This window comes from Sordaria macrospora, chromosome 6 (assembly GCF_033870435.1).
Source record: "Sordaria macrospora chromosome 6, complete sequence".
Classification (NCBI taxonomy): domain Eukaryota; kingdom Fungi; phylum Ascomycota; class Sordariomycetes; order Sordariales; family Sordariaceae; genus Sordaria; species Sordaria macrospora.
In genome coordinates, this window is record NC_089376.1 from 852,509 (window position 1) to 877,375 (window position 24,867).

The following is a 24,867-nucleotide window of genomic DNA, read 5'->3' on the forward strand; positions in this document are numbered from 1 at the left end:
CAGGAACCTCCGGACTACGTGTAGGTAGCTGCAGAGCCCAGCAAACCCAAAGAATCATTGGAACCAATCACCGGTCTTCTCCCGAAAAAGACCCGGGCAACTTTTATCGTAATCCGCGTTCGTGCGAGCTCTTCGGCTTCGTGGGCATAGGCGTGGGCTGGAGAGACGACGGAGAAGCGGGCTACCTCAAGAGTCGAGGGCGGCGGCGAAAAAGCGGTAGACATCAGCCTTTGCCAGAGCTAAATTAGAGATGAGAGTCTCTGTGTAGGACGAGATGGGCTCTCTTGGCCGACTTTTCTCGTAATCCGCCCAATCACTTTTCACCCTTTTAGCGCCGCCTCCCCACTTACCGTTTTGCCTCCGTCCGAACGATATGGATATGGGAGCTGGTGGTTCAGTTTTTTGACCCTACCACGTGATGAAAAGACCCGTTTCCTGACCTTCCCGCTCCCATAGATAAGAGCAGTGAGGGCCAGACTAGTAGTTGGGTCGGTGACGACCCGCGAATCCCTGGTGTTGTATGTTTTTTTTCCCTTCCATGTTCTGTGTGCTTTTCTTGTTGTTGTTGGGTTTAATCATTTTGATATCTTTTTCCTTTTTTGTTATTTTTGTTGGCTATTTGGTTTAACATCGATAGTAGTGGCATGAGGTGCATATGTGCCTATGAAGATTGAATATATATCTCTCAATATGCATTTTAGGAACCGACAAAGAGGCAGCTAGGTAGATGCCATGACCTAAAAGGGACTTGTTTTCTTGTTCCATAACACCAAGAAATCTATACCAACAAGATATTGGGCATGACCCAAGCCCACAGTAGAATAAGAATAGATGGAACTCACGCGCTCCAAAGCACCACGCCCTCAAGCAAAAATCTGGCTACTCGTAAAAACACCATCACCGAATCACCAAATCACCCATCCATCCAACCTCCTCACCTACTGACCTTACGCCCTCCCATCAAGTCCCTCCCCCCTCCTAACCCTCTCCTCCAAAACATCATGATACCACCCCGTCCTTTCCACCACAGGCGCATGTCCCATCCCCTCCTCAATCAGCCCAACCTCCGGCTGAATAACCTCAATCAGCTTTCTCCCATGTGACACACTAATCATGCCATCCTCGGTACCATGCATCACCAAAATCCTTTCCCTCCCGACCTCATCCGCCATTTTCTTCAATTGCTCAGCACTCTTATAATGCCAACCCGCAGCAATCAATTGCAGCAAAAATCCCTTCAACCCAAACCTGGCAGGGTCAAGACGCTTGTGCATTTCCTGCGCTACGAAGCGCATAGCGTTATTCTCGAATTTCCCGTACTTTTGGTCAGGAGCCGGGCGAGGAATTTTGGGCGATAAGGGGTTTGGCGGGCCGCATTTGGACGTGGTACTCGGGTCAGGCACTTCGCAATCGTCTGGCTGTTCGAGCCAGGAGTGCGCAAACAACTGACGCGCCGTGTCGGCGATGGACTGGTCGACGGGCTTAGGCATGAGCATCCTAATCCTGTTGGCGACGTTTTCGGCGAAGCTGAGGTCGGTGTTTTCGATGGCGGCGGCTGTGCAGCAGAGGTTTAAGGAAGAAATAGCGGTGGGGATGAGGCAGGCCAGTTCTTGGGCGATCATGCCGCCTAGCGAGAGGCCGACTACGTGGAGGGTGCGTTCTGTGGGGATGGGCAGTGGGGGAGAATGGGATGTGACTGAGGAGGAAGATGAAGAGGGGGAAGATGGAGGAGCGGGAAGCCAGCCGATGTGCACGAGAATGTCGATCCAGTCGCGGGCCATTTCGCTGCTGCTGTAGCGCATAAGAGGCTTGTCCGAGTCGCCGATGCCGCGGTTGTCGAGGAGGAGGACCGAGTACTTGTCACGGTTTTGGTGGCCGAAGTAGAGGGTTTGACGCTGCCAGGCGGATTTCAGACCTCCGAGACCCATGATGAACTGTGAGACTGGTGTTAGTGATGGTGTTTGGCTGTGAGGAGAGGATATGTCGGAGGGCTCATACCAACACCTTGATGGGCCCTTCACCGTGGATCTCCCAGCTCACGTTGAAAGGCCCACCGCGGCCGACGGCGACCGGGGTGAGGCCACTCTGATCGGGCTCGAGATTCCATATCGCCGTGGGAAAAGCTGGATGTTTGATGGTCTCGGCTACAGTGGGCACTTGAGGCTTGCGAGTTGTTGTTGGGGCCCTGGAGGAAGAAGTGTTAATGAGTGCATAGTATTTGTGTGAGCATGTTAACATTTACATGTTGGGGTATTTTGGAAATAATGTGGACGGGAGGGATGTGAACCAGTGGGAGCTAGATTATTATTGTACTGAGATGAGATGGTATCGACGGTCAAAGCACGCTGTGGGCTAGTTATAGGAAATATCTTAGTATTCGTGGTGGCGGCTCTGGTGTTGTTCAGGGGAGTTGGGGCACCTTGTCGGCCAGCTTCCACATGTGATTGCACCGGTCTCCGTTGCAGTGACGTACCTCGCCAGTGAAAGACTCCGATTGGTCACACGCCGTATCAAAGTGGGACGGATTTGATAAGCTTCATCGGCCCGGCTCTAAGGACGGGAATGTCATGGAAGCGTTCCGTCGTGAAGGAGTTGGCGCAATCCTGGATGAAGACTCACATCGTGAACATGTTGGGGCTCAAGACTGGAGAGATTGTCGGGGAAGTCCCCGGTTCGATCCGTGGAAACCCAATTCCATGTCAAGAGGGCATAGTTCGTGGCCAACCATACACACCTTCATCATCTGGCAGCGCCAGTCTCAATATCAATAGTATTACAAGTGCTCCTAACTTTTGATGCTAACCGCGCTGGTATCCATCAGGTATTGTATGTATGCAGGTAACTTTTGTTCAAACGCAGCAAGCCACCTTGAAAGCAATCAACAGCACCTCAGCCCAAATTCACATCTTAAACCATGACAAAGCCAATACCGCTCAAGTTATCCTCATCCAACTTGTTCTTCTTGTCAACACCACCGTGGATAGGGTTGGCCTTGTAGTTGAACAGGTAGTAGTGAAGCTGGCCATCACCGGGTCCGAACTTCTGCTTCTCCAAAAAGAGAGCGTTATCCATGAGAGAAAGCGCGTTGAACACATCAAAGTTGTGGCGCTTGGCGAGGATTAGAGCATCGGCCATCAGATCGTTCAGGCGCTTCTGAAGGGCACTCTTGTTGACGGGCTCGGTGAAAGCGGTCTCGGTGGCATAGTAGAACATGTAAGCGGCGCGGATGGAATTGTGCTTCGGGTGCTTGATAACGGTTGACTCGAGAAGGTAGAAGGAGAAGAAGTCGGTGATTTTGCCCGAGGCATCCTACATCAAGTTAGCGTGCGCGCTCAACTTACAATGAAGCGGACTGCATCACAGAACTTACCTCAACAACATAGGAGTACACAACCTGCTCAGCATAAGACTCCTTCTTGTGAAGGAGCCAGTGCTCCGTCTCCTCGCGGTTGAATACTGGGGTAAGCTCAAAGCGCTTTAGGTAACGCTCGAGCAAGCTGTGTACCGCATCGAGATCCTTGACCTGAAGTTCGCGAAGTCCCTTGGTCGAGGTCTGTTCGGGAAGGGCGTACTTGCGAACTTGGAAGGCCGGCTTGCTGTTGGAAGGGCACGGACTGAAACCAACCTCGTACAGCTTCTGCCAGTTGAGCGCACGGTGGTAGTAGCGGCAAGTGCTGACGGGCCTGGGAAGGACGATACCGCCGGTGTAGATGGCTTGCCAGATACCCTCGCGGTTGATGCGGCGAGTGATTTCCTTGATGAGGACGGGAGCCAAGCGCTTGCCTCTGAGCTTCTTGTGGATGCAGAGGAAGTTGACCTCGGAACCCTGAATAACCTTGTCGCGAACGCGGATTTCGGTAGGAACGGCAGCGATGAAAGCGCACAGAGTATCACCGCTACGGATACCGACGTGCCATTCCTTTCTCCAACCAGGAGACATGAGGGACCTAGCGCATCGTGATTAGTGACAAGCCAACAAGATATGACAGTACCTATCAACTCGGACTGGAAAACTTACCACTTCAGAATGGAGGTCGAGTACTTGAAACGGAACATGGCCTCGTCGTCCTCCACAAAGTGACCGTACAAGAGCTTCTCAACCTCCTGCATCTGCTTCTCGTCTGTGAGATCCATGGTGACCCATCGGAAAGGCGCCAGGTTGAGTGGGATTGGCTCATCGGGGATGTCTTCGATTTTCTGGATCTTGAGCGGTCCCTCCTCAAAGATGACGGGCTTCTCCTCGCCGAACTGGGGCACGGGCTGGGTGGCCCAGAACTTGTATGACGCCATATCCTTGCGGTTCTTTCCGCTGCTAGCGAGGCCGGTGATGATGTCCTGAATCTTGAGCTTCTTGAAAGCCTCCACCACGTCGGGAGCCGTCCCCGAGCTACCGGACGCCGCCAACAGCTCGTTGGCAAGGGCGGGGTTTAGGGCGATGAACTCTTGGATCTGCTTCTCGGTCAAGCCGCTGAGGGCCGACTTGGGGTCTGCCTGTGCCAGCGCCTCGGTCAACCCCATCTCAGCAGATGACTCGGTAGCAGCGGCCTTGTCCTTGTTCTTCTTGCTCTTCTTCTTTTTGTTCTTCTTCTTTGTGGAGCTGGATCCAGCCTGGGGGGTGCCTTCGGCGCCCTCATCTTCGGAACCGGACTCTTCGGCGGCGGCCTGCTGGCCTTCCTTAAGGGACGCAAGAGCCTCGGCGGCGGCCTGCTTCTCCTGGGCCTGATCAACAGGCTTGGACTCTTCGGTCGGCGGCATTGTTGACGGAGTGATGGATGCGAATTTCGGGGGTACTAGGTGGGGGTATCAAGGGATGTCGTCGTCGAGGTTGTCGTAGAGTCGCGTAGTACTATTGCGAACTTTAAAGCTGCTCCCACATCTAGGTGAGGGTTGTCGAGAAGTGAAAAGACCCGTGGGTGATCTGCAGATCGAAGAATTGGAAGAGACGTGGGGAATGACGGGAGAGAGATTGGAGGATTCTTGTTGAAATGACAGACGAAACTCCAGCTCCAATCCATGAGCTCCCGTCCCGCTCGGGGGTCGGAGGCTCCTCCTTACTGGCGTGTCGTGTCCCTGTTAGCGCATTCCCCCATCGTCTCACAGAAGGGGTCAGCGGGGCTAGCGGGGGCCAATGGACGGTGTCGCGGGGTCCTCCAAGGGATTCCAAGCTGGCAGGTGCAGGGGACAGCTCGGTACGCACCGAAGGTGAAAAAGTGGGGCTCTCAACGGCTTTCCTCGGGCATCATGTCACGACGTTGTCCCGTGAAACATGACACTCAAGACTGAAGAGTTTACTCTTCAGAATTCTCTATAGACAACCGGTAGATTTAAAACCGAAAAAATTGAGGAAAAAGCCCGAATGAAAGCCTCAGACTGAAAATCATGCAGTTGGCTGATGTCGAGGTCGAGACCTGACCGGATTGGGCTGTTTTCGATGTTGCTGCGCCACTCGCTGCTGCCTTCGTTGTCAAAGGAAGCTGACCACTCATATCCTCTTATTCTCAGCCTGGTCAACGACACTTCAATGTTTCTTTATCACCAGTTGATCGCCCACTCACTTCACCTTTCTTTCTTCGCCTCTATCCTCCTGTTTTTGTTTCCCGACTGACAATCTTGAACCGGTTGAGAAACATTTTCTTTTACAGTTATTCAACCCTAAGACTCTGTCTCCAAGATCGTCAGATTGTCACCATGGGAAAACCTTCACCACGTATCGGCGTCAGTGATGATGCCGTCTCCCTACACTCTCAACCTGGTGAACACTCACTCGCTGCTCCCCTGGACGGAAATCTGGACACCGATGCTCCAGAGCTGAACATCGACGACCTCCCGCCCCTCTACGACGAAATCAACGCCCTGGGAAGCAGTAGTAGTGCTCCTCTTCTCCCCTCTGGCGGCGGTGCGCCACCCTATATCAACCACCCCAACAACATCCTTCCTCCCGGAGACTGGGTGCAAAACTACAAAAGAGACGAGCCCACCGGCACCGAACTCTACCTTGACCCGCGCCTGGACCGCGACCCCAAGTTCCTTCAAGAGCACATCGAACTATGGTCCAAACAACCACCGCGGCCCTTCGTTCGCATTCACGGCACCCACAAGCGCCGCAAGGACATAACCGACCCGCAAAACGGGCGTCGTAAGAACGACTCGGAGCGAGTTACGGACTTTGACCTGCACATCGAGCTCACCCCCTACCTCTACACGGACGTCATCTCGCAAACCTCTCTGATGGAGCTGCGCACCGCCGAGAACGACGAAAAGGTCCGTCGCGGCACCATCCTCCGCAAGCGCGCGCCGGGTACTAGTCGCCATATCGAGGTCGGGCTAGCCGAGAAGCCGACGCTGGCGGAGTGGTGTCACCGGTACTGCGCCAGCCATGCCGGGCTCAAGTGCTTGACGCTGCAGCGGCGTGTGGTCGGGTTCGACGACCAGAAGATCGTGCAGAAGCTGACGGACATGGTGCGCGCGACCAACTACCGCGGCAGTCTGGACATCAGTTTCCCCAAGAAGGACGAGTACGTGCATGTATACAACGACTGCAAGACCAACAAGTGGCGGACGACATGGTGGATTGTCTGGCTGTGCATGTTCAGCCTCATGTTTCTCTTCACGTGGCCGTATTTGTGGTTCAGGACCAAGAGGTTCGAGACGGTCTTTGCGGATTGGCACTTTTCGGTCATGGGCACGGATGGCCAGAAGAAATATGCCAGTATCAGCGAGGATCAGTGGTATAACATGTGGGGACGGGCGATCAATCGCGCCGTGATGGAGAAGAGGCAGTGTACCCTGGACCAGCAGGATTTGCTGAACAACCAGGAGGGCCAGCAGGAGAGTTTTGGTCATCCTGTGGTGGACGGGGCGGCGAGCTTCGTCAGGGCGGGTGTCAATGCCATGAACGCGGTGAACCGCTCGCTGGGTTGGGGTTATGATGAGTTTTAAGATGTCGTAGATGCCCCTGGGAGAAGTGTTTCCGTGTGTTGGAGTTGTTTCCTAGACCTTTATTTACCGTTGCCCATGTGTTTTTTTATTCCTTATATGCTCCATGATTGGAAAGAACTGGCCATTGATATTTGTGGCGGTATCAAATGTTCATATTTAACGACACAGTAACGCATTTTCTATCGTACTTATATCTACACCATCCCATGGTTTCATACTCGTCATGTATGCCTAATATCTTCAGTTGTCCCATCAGTCCCGGCTGCTCTCAGGCTGCTCAACAAGCCTAAATGCCCTCATAACAGCCATCGGCACCGACGCATAAAACATGAGATTATTATGCCCTGCATCACCTGTTGTTAGCTTCACACTTCGCACTCAAAAACCAAAACAAAAGATCAGGACCGGGGTCAAACTTACCACCATAAGGCCACAACACCTGCCTGATTTCCACCCCCTCATCCTTCCAGATCGTCACAGCCGCCCTGTCCTTATCACTCCCGCTCTTCCCATTATTATCCAACCACCTCTCCACCGTCCTCTTCCCCTTCTCCTCGCTCAACAAATTCTCCACGCACCTCTCTACCTCTTTGTTTTCTTCTTTCTTAACCCTCTCGCACCCCTCATACTCCTCATCCCTTCCATCCCCATTTTGAATCCCAACCCCCATCTCCGCCTCCACCAACCCCCTCACCGCCCCCTTGAACAATTTATCATCCTCAAGGTACGGAATATCCCAATCATTCCTCGCATGAACCAGCGTCAAGTTCAACCTGCGACCATCTCGTTTCGCAAACCTTGTCAGCCGCGTAAGCCGATCAGCGCTAGGCCACTTATCCACGATCCGCGCCATGACTTTGCGCAGTAGCCAGGGTGAACAGACGGCCAGCGGGCGCAGGACGGGAAGCCAGCCGGCTATGGCGTACGAGGATAACATGGTGGGGAGGGAGGAGAAACCTGCTATGAGGATTATGGAGGCGAAGTTAGGGAGGGGTTTTTGGGTGCTGCTGGCTTTGTCTTCGTCCTCGTTGCTTCCACGTTCAGTTCCACTTCCATCGTCTGAGCTGCTGCATCCAACTTCACCTTGAGGGTTAGTCGGACAGCAATAAAATTCCGCCACTCCAGCAGCCACCGCCGTTCCGAGACTATGTCCCAACAAAACGATCCTTTCCGCTGGGACGCCACCAATTTTCGTAGCCCAATCGACTGCCGCTCTAGCGTCGAGAATCAGTCCTTCCTCCGTCGGCGAGCCGGTACTCAGGCCGAAACCGCGGTAGTCGATTGCCAAAACGTGGATCTTGGAGGAGACGGAAGTGAGCGCGTGGAAGGAGCGCGGGCGAATGGATTGCGTTATGTGGCCTGCGTTTCCATGGAAATAAAGTACTAGCCTGGCTTCGGGGTCATCGCGCAGGAGCTTGAAGTTGAGGGTGGTGGTGATATCTGGGACAAAACCGGCAGAAACAGAACGGTCTTGGGCGGATAGGCTGGGTTCGTGGCGGGCGTAAAGGCCGAGGGGGAGGATGTGCCAGGCGTAGATAGTTTGGTTGTCGATGGTTTTGAGAGAGAAGGGGGTTACTTGGTTTTCTTTTTTATTGTATTTGTTAGTCATGAACTTTGTTGTTGTTGTTGTTAAGTGTTTTGTTGATCAGACTACTACTAACTTGCAAACCCCCATCGCTCAGGCCGGTTGGGATTATGTGGTGGCCACCAGAGGGTGTTGACTTTGTGTGCATATACGGCACTTACCGAAGTGAGGTGATACTTGTTAGCACAGCCTGTTCACTTTTTACTTGGGGACAAGAGTTTCTACGTAATGATTGATTCTTACAATCGTTGAATACACGGAATTGAAACAAGACCGAGGAAAAGAGCGTATATCCCGACGGGAACACCGACGGCAAGGGCCGGAACGAGGTAGGCCGCCGAAGATGTCATCATCACATGTAAATGAAATGAAATATGAAACAAAATGAAAGTGTTGTTCCGTGTAAGTTCTGTGTATTTTTGCTGGTATTATAAAGGTGTTATTCAGATCGCTTTTGTCCCATCGTAAAGAGCGAGAAACATAATGTTCAAAACCGAACGCTTTGTGAAAGTTTGGTGTTTGTTGGTTGCAAAGTTGGAAATGTTGGTTCCAAGATTGCCAAAAGGGAAGAGCTGACGTTGGATGGCAAAGCGGGACTCGGGATGGGGGCTGTTATAGACTATATCAAGAAGGTTAGGGTTCAGTATGTGGCTATCACCCAATCCCGCTTTCAAACCGCTAAGGAGAATAATACTAGGCCCAGGCGCTTGAGGCTTAACCGCCGTCCCACCCATTGCACAGTCAGCCGCAATCCCGTGATGGACTTTGCTCACTATCATTCAGCGTCTATCAAAAACGTGTCTGTCTCCCGCTTTCACGTTGCCGCCATTGGCTTTCATCTCATGCTGTCGTATGCGTATGCGCAACACACGTTTGTTCGAAGATCATGACGAGATGATATGGGCATATCAAAGCTTTGACCGGCTTCACCATCTCCTCAATATTATCCTTCAGTTTCCCGCCCGCAAAATGATACATGGGATATGTAGTGTAGTGTAGACAAGATTAAGTTGCAAGCGTTTGGAACTTGGAGGGGGGGCTCATTCGACAGCGACCAATCACAAGGCCACTTTCTCCTTTTATCACCCTATCCAGGATTAGTATCGGGCGGTCGCGCATGTTGCTCCCGTCTCCTACGGGCAGGTGTTGGAGGAGACCGAGAGGACAAGCCGACCATTCGGGACCATTTTGCGGGCAGCTGCTACCATAATCTTAGTTATCTACAAGGCGGCGGAGAGGAGCTGGCCCGGAGTACGTGCTCCTCTTGGCTACCTGGTAAGGTATGGTTGGACATGATCCCCGACCCCATCATATTTCTTCCACTCCTCTTCCATCTCTTCACAAGTTCACTTCGCAACACGTCCAACCGACCACCACCACCACACGTCCACCCACACTGCCGCGATCGTCGTCTTCTCCCCCCATTTAGACACCCACCCCCGTTCTTCTTGACTTCTCCATCACCAAGACACGTTCCCTCCTTTTTCGTTTCTTCCTCATTTACAGTTCCCATTCGGATTTACCTCTTTTTGTTCCTAGTCCCATTTTTTTCCACTTTCGCGACTGATACCCTCCTGATACACGTCATTTTACGCCTTTTGATACCACATTTACGTTCACATCCCCTCGACATTCGCGCTTGTCTTCCGATGCCGATTGCATAGTGCACCCCTCTCACGTCCAGATCACGACGAGAAACGTACCGGTTCGGGCCGCGTGCGTGAAACCATGACTACGGAAAAGAAGCGCAAGCTGCCTCCGCGCGCCGCGGCGAGGTCAGAGCAGGCCGCCAAGCGAAGACAGACCGACACGCCCCCGACCTCGACAAAGTCTTCCACGCCAGCGCCCGCGCCCCAAAAGGAACCCGAACCAGAGCCTGTTGTCGAGGAGCCGCCCAAGCAGACGTTGCCCAGTTCCATCGCAGCGGGAAAGCCGCTTCCTACCGTCGAGGAACCGCAGCCCGAAGACCTTTCGACCAAGGACTACCAGACTCTGCAAGAAAGGTGCGCACCCCTTCTTCACTCCCCGCACCTTCATGCGCTCTGACTGATTCTAACATGATCGCTTTGCAGTGGTGTTCTTCACGAGTCATTTGTCCGATCGCGCAACCAATGGATGAGCGAGCAAATATTCGAAAAGTACTGGACCAAGCCCATAAAGAAGAGGGGTGCTGTCATCGAGGAGCCCAACAATCCTCCCAAGGACAGCATGGTCAAGTTGGGCCAGGTGACCATTACGGTTGAACCACATGTCTTTGAGGCGACCATGTTCGCGGTTAAGGACCCCAACCCTCCTCCGCCAAAACCACCAACCGATAAGCGACCGATCCTCGAATACGGGCCCCCGAATGGGGTCATGCCACCTCCTCCTACACCCAAGCCCAAGTCAGTGGCAGCCTCGACGTCGTCAACACCTACGCTAGCGGCATCAGACGCGAAGCAGCCAACCACAACAGAGAAGGATCTAAAGGCCACCTCTGCAACAACACCACAAGCAGAGGCTAAGCCCCAAACACCAGGAACGTTGGCAGCGCAACCGACGCCACAGACACGGACGATCAAACCACCACCGAACGCGCAAACTGCTCCTAGTCCAGCTGCCCCGGCCCCGCCTACACTTGCGAAGCCCGCTGGTACACCTAGAGGTATAGAATCACTTCTTTCCCCATCTCCAACCCTGGCCACTCCGCGAGCTCCGACCACAGCACCAGTTGTTGGTGCGCAGCCATCCCGACCAGTACCCTTCCCAGCCACTGTCCCACCAAATGCTACGGCCCCGGCCACCCCGTCAATACCATCCGGTGTCCCTCCAAGGCCAGCAACAGGGGCGCCAGCAGCGCCAGCAGCTCCTGCCACGCCAAGACCCGCTGCCAATGGCGCGGCACCAGCCAAGCCAGCTGCGGGGGCAGATCCAATCATCCTTATGCTAGCCGAGAAGGCTGGTGAAGACCCTCAACTCAGAGATCTCATGAAACGGGTGGCCCAGGGAGAGGCCTCTAAGCAGGAGCTTGAGCGATTCCAGGGTATCATTGACGCCATCACGTCAGAAAGTAAGCGGAAAAGCAACATTCCAGCGCCACCAGCGGCGGACAAGTTATTCGTCGATGGGAAAACGGTTCAGTATTTCGCGGACGAGGTAGACGACATACTTGACATTGTTCTAGCATCCAACCCCAAGCAAAAGTCCTCTACTTTACAACCACCCGAAAATAGCGACGCCCTTCTGGTCTCGCTAGTAAAGATAGCTCTGGACGATGAAAAGACGAAGGAAATGGTCCGGCGTATAGCCCACAACAAGCCTCAACCCACCGATGCCACGGATCTCAAGGCGATTTTGGATGTCGCGCACTCTAATATCGTCAGTAAAACGAAGCAACAGCAGCGACGTCAATCAACGGCTTCGGCAGCTGGATCATCAAAACAAGCTAACGGCGCGAGCAATGGGGCCAATGGCGGCGCAGCAACAACCTCGGAGGCAAACGCTGCTGGAGATAAGAAGACAGAGAAGGTCGAAAAGGCCACAAAGGAGAAGGGAGAAAAGGCCGAGAAGGCATCTGCCTCACAGGCGCTTCGCTCCAAAGGCCCACCACCACCGCCCAAGCAACCAGATTACTCGGCCATAGTCTTTGAGTTTGCGGGAGGAAACGGCGATCGGTACCTTTTCCCCAAGTTCAGCCTTCTAGATTATCAGGAGATTTCCAGTACTAGCACTAGCACCAGCACTACCCAAGGACAGCAACAACAGCAGAAGCAACAGCAGGTAGTGGCGTCATTCTTGATTATCAGGAGAGGAAGCAAGGCCGAATACCCGAAGGCAGACCCGGAGCTTGACTATTACCAGCCCATGACGATAAGATTGTTTACGGCAGCTCCTAGTGGCAAGCATTTGCTGGATAACCTGGCGAGAGTCGTGGCGCCTGAGGAAGAGGTCAAGAGGTACATGGACGATATTATGGATACCATGCAACGAAGCGAATACGTCCTCTTAGCCATGAGGTTGCCCAGGCCAACCGAGACGCCAGAGAACGGCGAGGGAGAAAGTGGTGATAAGGCGGCGGACGGGGCCGCTGCGGCCGGGCCAGCGAAGGGACAAAACGCCAAGGAGAAAGAGAAGGAAAAGGACAAAGAGGTCGTGATGATCGATGCTCCATCAAGAGCGGAAGAGCCAGCGGCAGAACCCAAAGCGCCAAAGGCGGCCAGGACAGGAGGCGTGTTGTGGACGACGTCAAACAAGCAGATACCCAAGCCGGAGATTAGGGAGCTTCCACCGAGGCGGAACGCTAGAATCATGCTGGAGACTACGGAAGATGAACAGTACCAGAGCTTCATCCAGACGGTTACCAGAAAGGATAAGGAGGTGGTAAGGTGATTGTTTTCTTGGAGGAGAGGTGTATTATGTTAGATAGTTTTCGTCTCTGCCTGGAGTTGACTCACTCGGTGGAGTATAATGAACTGTTGGTTGATACATAGGTCTGGACTGGCCCGTTTGGCACTGTTGATTGATATCTTCCATAACGTGGGATTGCAGAAAAGCGTGGGTGAATTCTAGACAATGAGCTGGTGTGGTTTCTCGGAGATGTTACACGAAAGACGAAGGGTTCGTGAAGTGAATGAACAAAGAGATTCCTCGAGTACAAGTACCTTGCTGCCTTTTGGATGTCATGACTGATTCACCTAATGAATGTCCAACGATAAACAGATTCAATTAGATGAATGATCTCCTGTTCGATATATGATCTCCTATTTGATGGATTTGAAGCATTTAGTCTATTATACGTGAGCATACTCGAGTGAATGAGGTTCGGAGGTTGTTGATGTGAAGCCAGGTCATCACCATGTAGCACTCTTCAAGCTCAAGGTGCCTGTATATCCGTTCATGTCTCCAGATAGGTGCAAGGGAATGTACATCTACCTATTTCGGTTTCTGGCCGATACCTCTTGCCTGCCGGACTATGCCAGATTCTATCTTCCAACCTTGTCCGTTAATGGCCTAGCGGCTTATTCTTGTGCTTAGCAGCAGCACTCCCCTGTCCTCACCCGCTGGAGCTTGACCGTCCGTGCTTCCAAGTCCACCGTCCAGCCGTGGGCCGTGCTCTCTTTCCGCCTCACGACCTGCTGCAAGTCTGCAACACAGCGAGTCGACGCCTCAAAAGCCGGAACCTTTCCCATCCATCAAACTTGAGGCCGGCCATTTTCCATTCACAAATATAAGGGTTCCCTTTCCCACATCTCGCGAGCTACTGCCAACTCTCCTATTTTTCTCTCCTTTGCAACTCTCGCCCCATCCTAGAACAGCAACCCTACGACGCAACGCGCGACCGCCGGTAGTAGTACGCCCGCCCGCCTGTACGACACCCTTGTCGCTCGGCGCCCTCGTTTTCCAATAATTATTATTCAGAATGGCATCAAACAGCTGGCAGTTCGCCGGCGATGGCGATGAGTCCGACGATGACAACTTCAACCCTGCCCCCGCCGACATGTCGGACGACGAGAACAACGACAATGATGAAGAGCACAACCACAACCACCGCCCCGCTGGTAAGACCGTGAGGCAGGCCAGTAGCCCGGTGCCGGACGAAGAGGAGGAAGAAGAGGAGCACGACGAAGAGGAAGACGCGCGCCCGGCCAAGCGATCGCGTCGAGATGACCACGACGAGGACGAAGACGAAGAGCAGGACGAAGAGGAGAACGAGGAGATAGACGAGGAAGAAGAGGAGGAAGAGGAAGACGAGGAGGATGAGGATGATGTTCACGGTGTAAGTTCACCTCATATCCACGTCCACATCGGTTCCACTTTGCAGCGCCATCCAGTTCGCCTGCCGGAAAAGACAGCTCCTGCTGCTCATGCCCCGCTAGCACTTACCTGGACCATCGCATCTGGGACCTCACTAACTTGCTGTCTTCTGTCTGCAGGGCAACCGTCGCAAGCGTCGCAACAAGGACCGCAGAGCTGCCTTCTTCGATATCGAAGCCGAAGTCGACGACGAAGACGAGGGAGAAGACGAAGTTGGTGACGGCGAAGAGATTGAGGACTTCATCGACAATGCCCACCCTGACGATATTGCCGACAGCGGCCGCCTTAACGATGATAGAAGACACCGCGAGCTCGACCGCCGCCGAGAGATGGAGGCCAGCCTCGACGCTGAGAAACAAGCAGAGATCCTGCGCGAGCGCTACGGCAAGCGCGCCCCGGCCAGAGGTTACGGAGACATGGCCATCGTGCCCCGTCGCTTGCTGCTCCCCAGTGTCGAGGACCCCAGCATCTGGGCTGTCAGGTGTAAAGAAGGAAAGGAGCGCGAGGTTATCTTTTCGATTATGCGTCGGATCGAGGAACGCATGGGCACCAAGAACGAGGTCCCCATTACGGCTGCTTTCGAGCGGGGTGGTGTCAACTCGGTCATGAAGGGATACATTTACGTTGAGGCTCAAAGACAGAATGATATCCTCGTGGCTCTCGATGGTATTCTCAACGTTTATCCCAGGAGCAACATGCACCTGGTGGAGATCAAGGACATGCCAGACCTCTTGCGTGTCATCAAGACGCCCAACTTGGAACCCGGCGCCTGGGTTCGTCTGAAGAAGCCGGCCAAGCACGCCGGTGATCTTGCTCAGGTTATCGACGTTACAGAAAACGGCCTTGAGGCCAGAGTTCGTTTCATTCCCAGACTCGATTACGGTGTCAGGGATGATCCCGTCTTCCAGGCTGATGGCAAGCGCAAGCGCCCTGGCGTGCCCGGCCCTCGTCCTCCCCAGCGCCTGTTCAGTGAGGCTGAGGCGCGCAAGAGACACCCCCGTCACCTCCAGGGTAACCCTCAGACCAACAGCTGGAACTACAACGGCGATGATTTCGAGAACGGTTTCCAGGTGAAGGATATCAAGATCCAGCAACTCGAGGTCAAGAATGTCAATCCTTCATTGGAGGAGGTCACCAAGTTCGCCAGTGGGGCCGAGGACGGTACAGAGAATCTCGATCTCAAGGCTCTTGCCGCTACTCTCAAGGATAGCGCCAAGAGTGTCGCCTATGTTCCTGGTGATATTATCGAGGTGTACGAGGGTGAGCAGCAAGGTGTTATCGGCAAGGCCACCAACGTGCAAGGCGACATTGTCACGCTGCAGGTCACCGAGGGTGATCTTGCTGGCCGGACCATTGACGTGCCTAACAAAGGTCTGCGCAAGAGGTTTAGGATCGGTGACCACGTCAAGGTCATCGGTGGCAGTCGGTTCCGCGACGAAGTTGGTATGGTTGTCAAGATTGTGGACGACCGAGTTACTCTCCTTACAGATCAGACCAATACGGAGATCACCGTGTTCAGCAAAGACCTGCGCGAGGCATCCGATATTGGTGGTCAAGGCTCTCTTGGACAATACTCGCTCTTGGATCTTGTGCAGTTGGATGCCACTACTGTCGGTTGTATCGTTAAGGTCGATCGCGAGTCAGTCGTGGTGCTAGACCAGAACGGCGATACCAAGCAGGTCCAGCCGTCGCAAATCACTAACAAGCTCCCCAAGAGGAAGTTTGCTGTCGCTGCTGACCGCAACGGCTCCGAAATCAGGCTAGACGACGTCGTCCGTGAGTATGGTGGCCAGCAACGTCAGGGCAAGATCATCCACGTTCACCGCTCCTACATCTTCCTTCACACCACAACCACCAACGAGAACGCGGGTGTTTTCGTCACTCGGGCCAACGGCGTCACCACCGTTGCGGCCAAGGGTGGTCGCAACACTGCGACTGCGGGCCCAGATCTCAGCTCCATGAACCCAGCCCTAAAGCGCAACCCCGCTGCGAACGGCAAGCAAATGGCAGCCCCGCGGACTTTCGGACCTGATCGGGCCATTAACCAAACCGTAGTCATTAGACGCGGTGGTCACAAGGGCTTGCTCGGAATCGTCAAAGACACGACAGACACTCACGCTCGTGTGGAGCTGCATTCCAAGGGAAAGATCATTACCATTCCTAAGGCTGACCTGAGCTTCAAGGACAAGATCACTGGCAAAACCATTGACATCAACCAGCGCGGTGGTAGCCGTGGTGGCTTTGGTGGTGGTGGCCGTGGTGGCGGCGAGTTCGGAAGCAGGACCCCTATGGCTTCCGGCGGATCGGATCGTACTCCGGCCTGGGGCTCTTCTAGATGTAAGTTGTCTTTGTCTTTGTTATTGTCTCTGTTTTCTTAAAGCTAACACTGTCATTAGCCACAGCCCGTACCCCCGCCTGGAACCGCGACGCCGGCGGCTCGCGCACACCTGCCTGGAACGACGGCTCCCGTACCGTCAACCCCTACGACGGCAGCCGTACCCCTTACGGTGGCGCTACCGCCTATGGCGGTATTGGATCCCGCACTCCCGCGTGGCACTCCGGTTCTCGCACCCCAGCCCCTGATGGCTTCGGCCACGGCTCCAAGACCCCCGCCTGGTCCGCCGGCTCCGACAGCTGGGGCTCCAAAACTCCCGGTTACGGAGCCTCTGCTCCCACGCCTGGCGCGAGTGGCGATGCCTGGGGTTACACCCCGGGCGCGGGCGGCGGCAACTCATCCTCAGCTTACGATGCGCCCACTCCCGGTGGCGGTCTGAGCGCTCCCACTCCCGGCGCGGCACTCAACGCTCCTACGCCTGGTGCGTACTCGGCTCCCACGCCAGCTCCTGTTAGCGCGCCCACTCCAGGTGCCTGGCAAGGTGGTTGGGGAAGTGGTGATGCAGTGAGTGCGCCGACACCTGGCGCCCTTGGTGCTCCTACGCCAGCGGCATACTATAGCGCGCCCACACCAGCAGCGTACGGAGGAGCGGCGGAGACACCGGGAGGTGCACCGGGGTATGCGGATGATGATTAGAGGCCTAACTCCGCAATGAGTCCCAGTCCTAGGGTGTAGGGGTGTGTGTGTGTGTGTGTAATTTGAGGTTTTCTTGTTTGTTGTCAGGCGTTTCATGTTTTGTGTACGTTAGTCGGTCGGACTGTCGTTGATGTCATTTGGAAGACAGACGGGGCAGGACAGGACAGGAAAGGAAAGTCATCAGAGCGCTAGGGATCAATCAATATGAGGGTTGAGGATCGGTACTGGTACTACAAAGGGGAGCAGAGAAAGCATAAGTTACTGCCTAGGTATGATCCAGCGCAAAGGAAAGCAAAGGAAATGAAAGCAAAACAATGGAAAGAAAAGCCAAGCAAAGTCAAGCGAAGGAGAGTTAAAGGAAATTAGAAGGTTAAAATAGCGGAAAAGGTAGTAGTTTCTATAAAGCCTGGGATATGGTATGGTACATATGGTCTTCTTTTTTGGGAACCTGAGTACCTCGGAAGCTTTTTTTGACCTTGAACTTCAGTGACACACACACACTCACAGAACCAGCTGCTTTCATTAAAATTATTGGAGGTTACCGTAATTTCTCTTCCTTCTCTTGAGTCCTGATTGACTACATTTTGATGACTTTACACAATGTCCGCATCTCACTGTCTCTTTCTTACTAACAAAGCATTTTCTCTAGAACTTGATTAAACACAGGGAAAGGAAGAAGACCAAAAAAAACAAAAAAACATACAACACCAGGGATTCGCTGGTCGTCACCGACCCAACTACTAGTCTGGCCCTCACTGGCTTATCTATGGGAGAGCGGACGGGATCCCGAGTTCTCCAGTGGGTATGGTCGTATGTGGTTATTCCTGGATTTGAACTGGCATTATAAGCTTGTCTATGAGAGTGAGAAGAATATAAAACGGGTCTTTTAATCATGTGGTAGGGTCAAAAAACAGAACAATCACCTCCCATATCAAATCCTTCGTTACGGAGGCATTACGGTGAGCGTGGAGCCGGCGCTAAAGATACTAATACAATTGGGCAGATGACGAGGAAAACGCCTACATCTTGGCGGCGTTCGACGTGCCAACCACAGCTCTGGGATCTGATGCCAACTCTATTTAAAGTATGCACAAGGCTAACTTTTCACTCGTCTGTCTTGACCTACCTCTTTCGTCTGCCTATATCGGCCTATCTCCTTCATCTGCCTGCCTTGCCCTACTTCATCGGTCCAACTATTCGTCGTTCGGTGAAATCCAACACTGACAAGCCCCCAGTATCCGGGAAGAATCCCCGAATCAACGCAATGGCATCATGTAAATCTTCAAAAGACCGAGAACACAAACTAGGGGAGATATTTACCGAAGTCCATCGCAGCCGACGGCTTGATCAACCCTCTCCCACGATTCGCGACTGCGCTATTGAGCCATACCTCCGGAGAGTAGGACAGCCGTGACTGTGTGCTTAGCGAAGTATGGAAATCTCGGGGCCTTCCCCGAGATGGTTACGGATGATTGTCGAGGATGGTAAGTCGCCAGAGAAGATGTCTTCAAATGAAAAAGAAAGGAGAGAGAAACCCAAATCACCCAGAAAAGGCAGCAGGATGCTTGTCATCAGATCCCTATCCCAAGCTGTGTTGACGCCAATGCAACTTGTTCAGCCGACTTCATGTCTCTCCCGATGCTCCTCCTTGAGAAGCGCGATGAGGCGCCCAGATGCCTTGTTCAATGCCCTGTTCAATGCCCTGTTAAGTACAAGTTCCATGGTGTTGGCCTTCCTCTGTTATCTCCGTTGAGGCGTCATCTCCAGGGGTTGGTGGTGGAATGAGACGGTTGCGGGGACGCGGCGGGCCGCTGCGGGGCACCACGGGGACTTAAGCCCACCCCGGGCTAGCTCCTTTTTTGGTGAGATTTCCTCGACTCTCGGCACATGCATGGTAACATCGGCCTCCAACAGACGGCCCCATCATCACCCTTCCTTTGTATCAAATCCTCATTAGAGCCAAGCCTGCAAATGTCGCCCCTACCGGCAATAATAAACGCCGCCGCCGAGTGGATAGATGGGACCGTCCCATTCAGGCACCAGGAGCTGGTTAGGGGTGTGAAACAGGAAGATCCCTGCAGAGTTGGCGGCGTTGAGAGCCGCTGTCGTCCGCTGTGGTCCTAGTTCTTCCAGTGGTCCCTGCTGATCATCTTGCGACCAGTTTGAATCGGCTTGCTGATAGTGCAACGCGCGAGATGGTGGAAAGGGAACTATTCCACGAGATCAAAAACTGCACCTTTCGCGATGTAGGGGTTTTTTTTGGACAAGTCCTTCAAGCCCGAAAGCTGGCGCAACGAACAGAAGGCGATGTTGGAGAAGATCAAGATAGCGCATCAGTCGCAGTTGTGGGCCGACATGCGGGGACAACTTGATGGAGGAGATGCGGCGGGAGATCAAGGAGGAACTGATGGCCGAACTGAGACGGGAGTTGGTAGCAGAGGTCAAGACGGAGCTGTTCAAGGAAATGGTGCAGGCGATGATGAGGGCGGCGTGCGGTGATGGTGGTGGAAAGTCTTGGACGGGCATGTCACAAAGCACATAGAGCACGGATTGTACTCAAGTGAGGCACGCTATCGACTGGTCCGATACCCTCATCTTACGATCTCACGAATGAACTGGATCTCTTCCCCCTGCCCCACGGTAAGTTGACTGGCTAAGACTCGTGACTCGTGACCGGCGTGTGGTTGATGTTTTGACCACAATGGTGTTACGATCCAATCAAGGATCACTCATGTAAGCAGATTAGCTAGCCAATAGGATGGAGGCCGAAACAACGGAGCCGAGGTCCCGGCCGAAGAAAGGGAGCCGAAGGTTCGGCTCCCCTCCGTCGGCCCCGTCTAAAGGTGTCACACGGACATTTGCCCACAGTTGTGAGTTAGGGTTTCCGAGACTGAACAGAACCTCAACGCTTGGCATCAGCCTTATGAGTGCCTGGCGGCCTCCAGCCGCGAAACTCACCTCGGTCAGACTCTTAGCCACTGGCACAACTTACCCGAACCCCTTTCGCGCCATCAAGCTAACTGAGCCAACCCTGGAACTGCCGATGGTGCTGAGCATCATCACGAGGTTCCCCTCATATCATGGGGCGAGAGGGCACCGGAATGAGTATGGTAAGATATACGTTGTGTGAAGGAGAGAAAAGGAGGATGTGCATGGGGGACTGGCTATGGGCGAGAGCCCAGACAGGCCAGTCCGTGTGCGCGGACGTGCAGTGTGACAATGTCATAGGCTAATCTGGTGATAACTTGGCAGTCACGGGTTAATCCCGTGGCACCTGGACCGCACAGGCACCTGAAAAAGGAGAGTCAAAGGATGGAATAGCCTTGATTCTTTAAAATAAAATACGTCACCTTGACAACAGCAGAAGATACCAGAATCTACAAAATTCCTATAAATTTACCTGTCCTCCCAAACCCTTCTGGTGGCACGCTAGAAAAAAGAAATAAAGAGAAAGAAATTAAGAACGACATGGAATAAATTATAGGTCTTGCGAGACGCTAATAAACCAAATCAGTCCCGATGTGCAGATGAAGGATATCATCTGTCCCTGGACATAACAACTATACGGTCGGTAATTTGGTGGCAGCCAAAGTACGTTCTGGCCGTTGCAAGTAATCCAAAAACTATCCTCTCCCAAGGCATAGCTATGGCTCTCTGGAATTTCTAGTAAAACTTGGCTTTTGGTAGTTTCTGTAACTATGTTAATACGTCCAATATTGGTAAGTAGGTAGCGACTGGTAGGGTCAAACGAGATATCAGTTATCAGAGTACTAGTAGGAATCGTTTTGAGGCAGCTCCCCGATGTCGGATCCCAGATCTTGATCGTTTTGTCCCACGAACCGGACGCAAGCCGCTGGCCATCCGGCGAGAAGGCCACGGAGGCAACGTAGCCGCGATGGCCTTCTAGGGTCTGGAGGCAGCTCCCCGATGCCGGATCCCAGATCTTGATCGTTTTGTCATCCGAACCGGACACAAGCCGCTGGCCATCCGGCGAGAAGGCCACGAAACCAACGTAGCCGTGATGGCCTTCTAGGGTCTGAAGGCATGCATTCCAATCTAATTCTACAGCCGGCTTAGTTCGAATCCATTCAGGTTCTTCTGCTCTGAAATTTCTCTTTATCAAGCTATTCCTTGGAGCAAATACAAGCGCTGATATGTATGCTTGAAGTGGAGCTTGCTCTATTATTGACTTATTTGATAGAGCAAACCGGTAAGCATCCCAAACAAGCTTTAACAACTGCGACTGATCATTACCTCCCTGTATCTTTGGTTAGACCAAGTTCCTTGTGTGAAGTTAGACTTGTACTTACTAGTAGGCCCTCGAGCTTTCTGATAGCAACAACGCCCGCAGGCATAGCTTGGAGTAGACTTAGAGCTTCCAACCAGTAAAGATACTTTGTCTTGAGGAATGTCCAGACAACCCCATTATCCTGTAAATCATCATGCCATTTTGTGTTCGTGTTAGAGACTGAGTCACACAAGTGATCAACCCAGTAGACGCATGGGTACCGCACCGTCGCTAGCGGGTCCGGATCCGGTACTTCAACCTTGTCTCTCGGAAATCCCGGTGCGCTTAAGCTGTATACGTCGCGTCGCAGTGTGGTAGACATGGCGTTCAGCGACCTCGAGAAGATGGTATAACTCACATCTTCTTTCCCAGAAGGAAAGATCCAGTTCTCCTGAGAAGCTTGGTTGCCGGCTTTATCAGAGAAATTGCCAAGCAAAAAATCCTTAGCCGATTGATGGACAAAATAGACGATGTGTTCTCGTGACGTTAGAAATGAACCACAAAGCCCTATGATTGCTTCCAGAGATTTTAGATTGTTGCAAGCAATACTAGGCAGCTTGACGTAAGTTGCTAATTCATGAAGACTGATCGGTCGGTGAACAATTGCGACAATGGCAAGAACCTCTCTGCAGAGATCGGAATTCAGGGATTGACTGATATCCTGTTTCATCCGCAAGTATAGAGCATCCAGCCCGGGTGGAAACGTGCGTAGGGTCTTTTCGGTATTCCATTCCTCGACTTCTAGGCCTGCAAGCGCTTGACAGACCAACGCCACCCAGAGGAACGTATCTTGCGCGTTCGAGCGCAAATAATCATGAACGGCATTTTTGGTAGCAAGACTGTACTCCTTCAACTCTTTCAGTTGGTCCACCTTGTGCTGGATGAATGTATTGACAGCTGTCGCGACGGACTTTGCATTTATCTCCAAGGATACGTTCAATTTGGCTGTCGCTATCTTGAGTCCTTTCTCGATTTGCGGCCAATTACGGCTTGAGACGATCCATTTGACTCGAGATCCAGATGATGATTGCTGAGCAATGAAGTCGAGAAGTTGTGGCAGGTCTGTTGCAACGCACTCATCAAGCGCATCAATGACTACGTAGGTCGTTCGGAGGCTTGAGTCTTGTAAAATATTGGTGAAAATATTCGATAGGGCGACCCAAGTATTTGCATCTTTGAAGAGATTCTCGCCTGCACGGTCATACTCCTTCCGCACGTGTGAGAGAACAGATGGCTGCTGCTCAATAAGCAGATAGATCAGGCCGCGCAATACGGCGGCTGCATTGTTGATGCGAGAGTCGGTAGCCTGGCAGAAGAAGTAGGCCACATTGCAATGGCGCGCGTTGGCAGTATTGCCTTGATCCAGCTCATTGATGATGCCGCACAGCAACATAGTCTTCCCTTTGCCGGGGTCGCCCTTGATCCAGAGCAGTCGGTGCTGTGGGTCGTCACGCCATTGTTGAAAGTCAGCGTTATCGAGGACCCAACGATACGAGTCTTGCAAAAGGCCGCCTTTGGTCTGTTCGATGCGGGTTTTATCGTGGCGAGGATCGGTAAGGCGTACGTGCTTTAGACATTGCTGGTCCTTCTCTGACATTTGTTGTCTCACGAGGTGCTCGAGATGAGACGTCACTTGCTGATTTGCGTATGTTTGGGCGTCGTTTTGGAAGCGCTTCTCAGCGTCTTGGATAACCCCCAAATCAGCTTTCCAGTCATCAAGCGTGATTATGTCTCGCAGAAAGACTAAGCCGCGGTTGCGATAATAGGCATAAACACTCTTAATTTGATAAGAGAGGAGCGCTTTGTAGAGGTCAACAATTTGGTTCTCCAATTTGTCTTTCATTCCATCAAGTTCGCTAATGTTGTTGGTGGGATCCCTGAGAAGGCTTGTCGACAAATTCCAGTACCAGTCCATTCTCTCAACAACGTATTCGATCCCTTTGCGGTTAGCTTCGGTCGCGGTTACAGGATTGATAAACATCTATAGAAGTTAGTATGTGAAGTATCGCGCTCTAAATAGACGTACCTCTAAAGCAATACAAATACCAGTCCAGGCGAGCGCGGCTTGGGGCACGGCCTGGCTTGCCGCACTTATAATGTTCTTTGCGGATAGAACAATATCCACGGCTACACCAAGGCTTTCTTTCACCTTAGCTTCCTTCTCAGTCTTGGCTAGGCCGGCATCGATAAGCTGAGTCATTTGGTGGCGTCTGTCCGAGTTGTTGTTTTGGGCGATGATGTTTGGCTGAGACTCGATGTTCGGCTGAGACTCGAGCACCATTGAGTTGGAGCTATTTAGTAGCTGTCGAGACAGTATCTTCTCATATGCGCCCACCAATTCGGCCTCTTCTTTTTTGAGTTCATTATAGGCACGGTCCCAGAGTTGTACGGGTAAGCTGGCAGTAGTGTCATCTGTGCTGGCGGACGTCTCTGTGCTGGTGGGATTGGTAGCGAGAGCAGCTGGGAGGTAAACAGTGGTATCTTCCGTACTGGCGGACGTCTCTACGTCGGCGGAATCGGTAGCCGGAGCGGCTGGGAACTGGAGGGCGGACGTAGAGGTAGCGGCCGGGGTTTGCTGTATAGGCGTCGACTCAGGCAGAGGTGCAGGACGAGACTGCCCTTGGTCCTTAGAACTTTTCCTATCCTCCGCATTTCTGTGTCGCTTGACATGCGTCTGGAACCATAAGCGCAGTCGTCGAAGCATTGTAGCTTTGAGGAAGGAACGTCTTGACTGTGGTGAGGATGCTATGGTTGGTGTTCAATGGATCGAATTTATAAAAGTGCAGGGAATTCCTCTCTCGTGCCATCTAGGACAAAAAAAGGAAAAGGAAAAGAAACTAGAACACTGTAATTTCTCGAAGGTCTGAGGGAGCATAAGGCTCTGCGTTGTCACCTTGTTAGGCGCAAGATGACTGGCAACTTTCTCCCAATTACACGCCAATTGCCTGGGTTGGGCGAGGGTCGTGGCTTTCCGTCACGGGGTCTATAGGGTTGGCAATAGTATGCCAATTAGCAGGACGTGGCGCGGGAAGCGCTGTAAATCCGAATGTAACCTGCCAATTGCAGTAGAGCCTAGGCTGCCAGTTGCTGTCAACAACCAAGGCGTTGTGATAACCAGTGTCCTTGAGCGGACAATGCATTGATGGCTTACTTTCCATTTCCTTTGGGACCTGTGGCCGCGACTGAGAATTGTGCTATATACCTATACCGCGGATATTGCACTTTGACAAA

The 24,867-nt window shown here is 52.8% G+C and overlaps 7 protein-coding genes across 7 annotated transcripts; 3 read left to right on the forward strand and 4 right to left on the reverse strand.

Moving 5' to 3' along the window:
- Nucleotides 1–504: 504 nt before the first annotated feature.
- Nucleotides 505–2,445, reverse strand: SMAC4_07451 (uncharacterized protein). Its single transcript, XM_003345416.2, has 2 exons — nt 1,999–2,445; nt 505–1,934 (listed from the first exon to the last, which is right to left on the reverse strand). The coding sequence occupies exons 1-2, from the start codon at nt 2,236–2,238 to the stop codon at nt 948–950; spliced, it is 1,227 nt and encodes a 408-aa protein (XP_003345464.2). The 5' UTR covers nt 2,239–2,445; the 3' UTR covers nt 505–947.
- Nucleotides 2,446–2,730: 285 nt separating this feature from the next.
- On the reverse strand, nt 2,731–5,323 carry SMAC4_07452 (uncharacterized protein). The gene is made up of 3 exons (XM_003345417.2): nt 4,019–5,323; nt 3,371–3,947; nt 2,731–3,309 (listed from the first exon to the last, which is right to left on the reverse strand). Exons 1-3 carry the CDS (start codon nt 4,753–4,755, stop codon nt 2,908–2,910), a joined length of 1,716 nt encoding a protein of 571 aa, XP_003345465.1. The 5' UTR covers nt 4,756–5,323; the 3' UTR covers nt 2,731–2,907.
- A 365-nt stretch (nt 5,324–5,688) lies between these two features.
- SMAC4_07453 (uncharacterized protein) lies at nt 5,689–6,939 on the forward strand (the record flags this gene model as incomplete). The annotated part of the gene is made up of 1 exon (XM_003345418.1): nt 5,689–6,939. The coding sequence occupies one exon, from the start codon at nt 5,689–5,691 to the stop codon at nt 6,937–6,939; it is 1,251 nt and encodes a 416-aa protein (XP_003345466.1).
- A 349-nt stretch (nt 6,940–7,288) lies between these two features.
- On the reverse strand, nt 7,289–9,046 carry SMAC4_07454 (uncharacterized protein; the record flags this gene model as incomplete). The annotated part of the gene is made up of 3 exons (XM_003345419.2): nt 8,768–9,046; nt 8,601–8,680; nt 7,289–8,523 (listed from the first exon to the last, which is right to left on the reverse strand). Exons 1-3 carry the CDS (start codon nt 8,875–8,877, stop codon nt 7,289–7,291), a joined length of 1,425 nt encoding a protein of 474 aa, XP_003345467.2. The 5' UTR covers nt 8,878–9,046.
- A 648-nt stretch (nt 9,047–9,694) lies between these two features.
- SMAC4_07455 (uncharacterized protein) lies at nt 9,695–13,139 on the forward strand. The gene is made up of 2 exons (XM_003345420.2): nt 9,695–10,527; nt 10,597–13,139. Exons 1-2 carry the CDS (start codon nt 10,253–10,255, stop codon nt 12,890–12,892), a joined length of 2,571 nt encoding a protein of 856 aa, XP_003345468.1. The 5' UTR covers nt 9,695–10,252; the 3' UTR covers nt 12,893–13,139.
- Nucleotides 13,140–13,420: 281 nt separating this feature from the next.
- Nucleotides 13,421–17,890, forward strand: SMAC4_07456 (uncharacterized protein). The gene is made up of 3 exons (XM_003345421.2): nt 13,421–14,279; nt 14,437–16,654; nt 16,714–17,890. The coding sequence occupies exons 1-3, from the start codon at nt 13,923–13,925 to the stop codon at nt 17,346–17,348; spliced, it is 3,210 nt and encodes a 1,069-aa protein (XP_003345469.1). The 5' UTR covers nt 13,421–13,922; the 3' UTR covers nt 17,349–17,890.
- Nucleotides 17,891–20,826: 2,936 nt separating this feature from the next.
- On the reverse strand, nt 20,827–24,340 carry SMAC4_13923 (uncharacterized protein; the record flags this gene model as incomplete). The annotated part of the gene is made up of 3 exons (XM_066091695.1): nt 20,827–21,606; nt 21,659–23,617; nt 23,663–24,340. The coding sequence occupies 3 exons, from the start codon at nt 24,338–24,340 to the stop codon at nt 20,827–20,829; spliced, it is 3,417 nt and encodes a 1,138-aa protein (XP_065947410.1).
- Between the last annotated feature and the right edge of the window lie 527 nt (nt 24,341–24,867).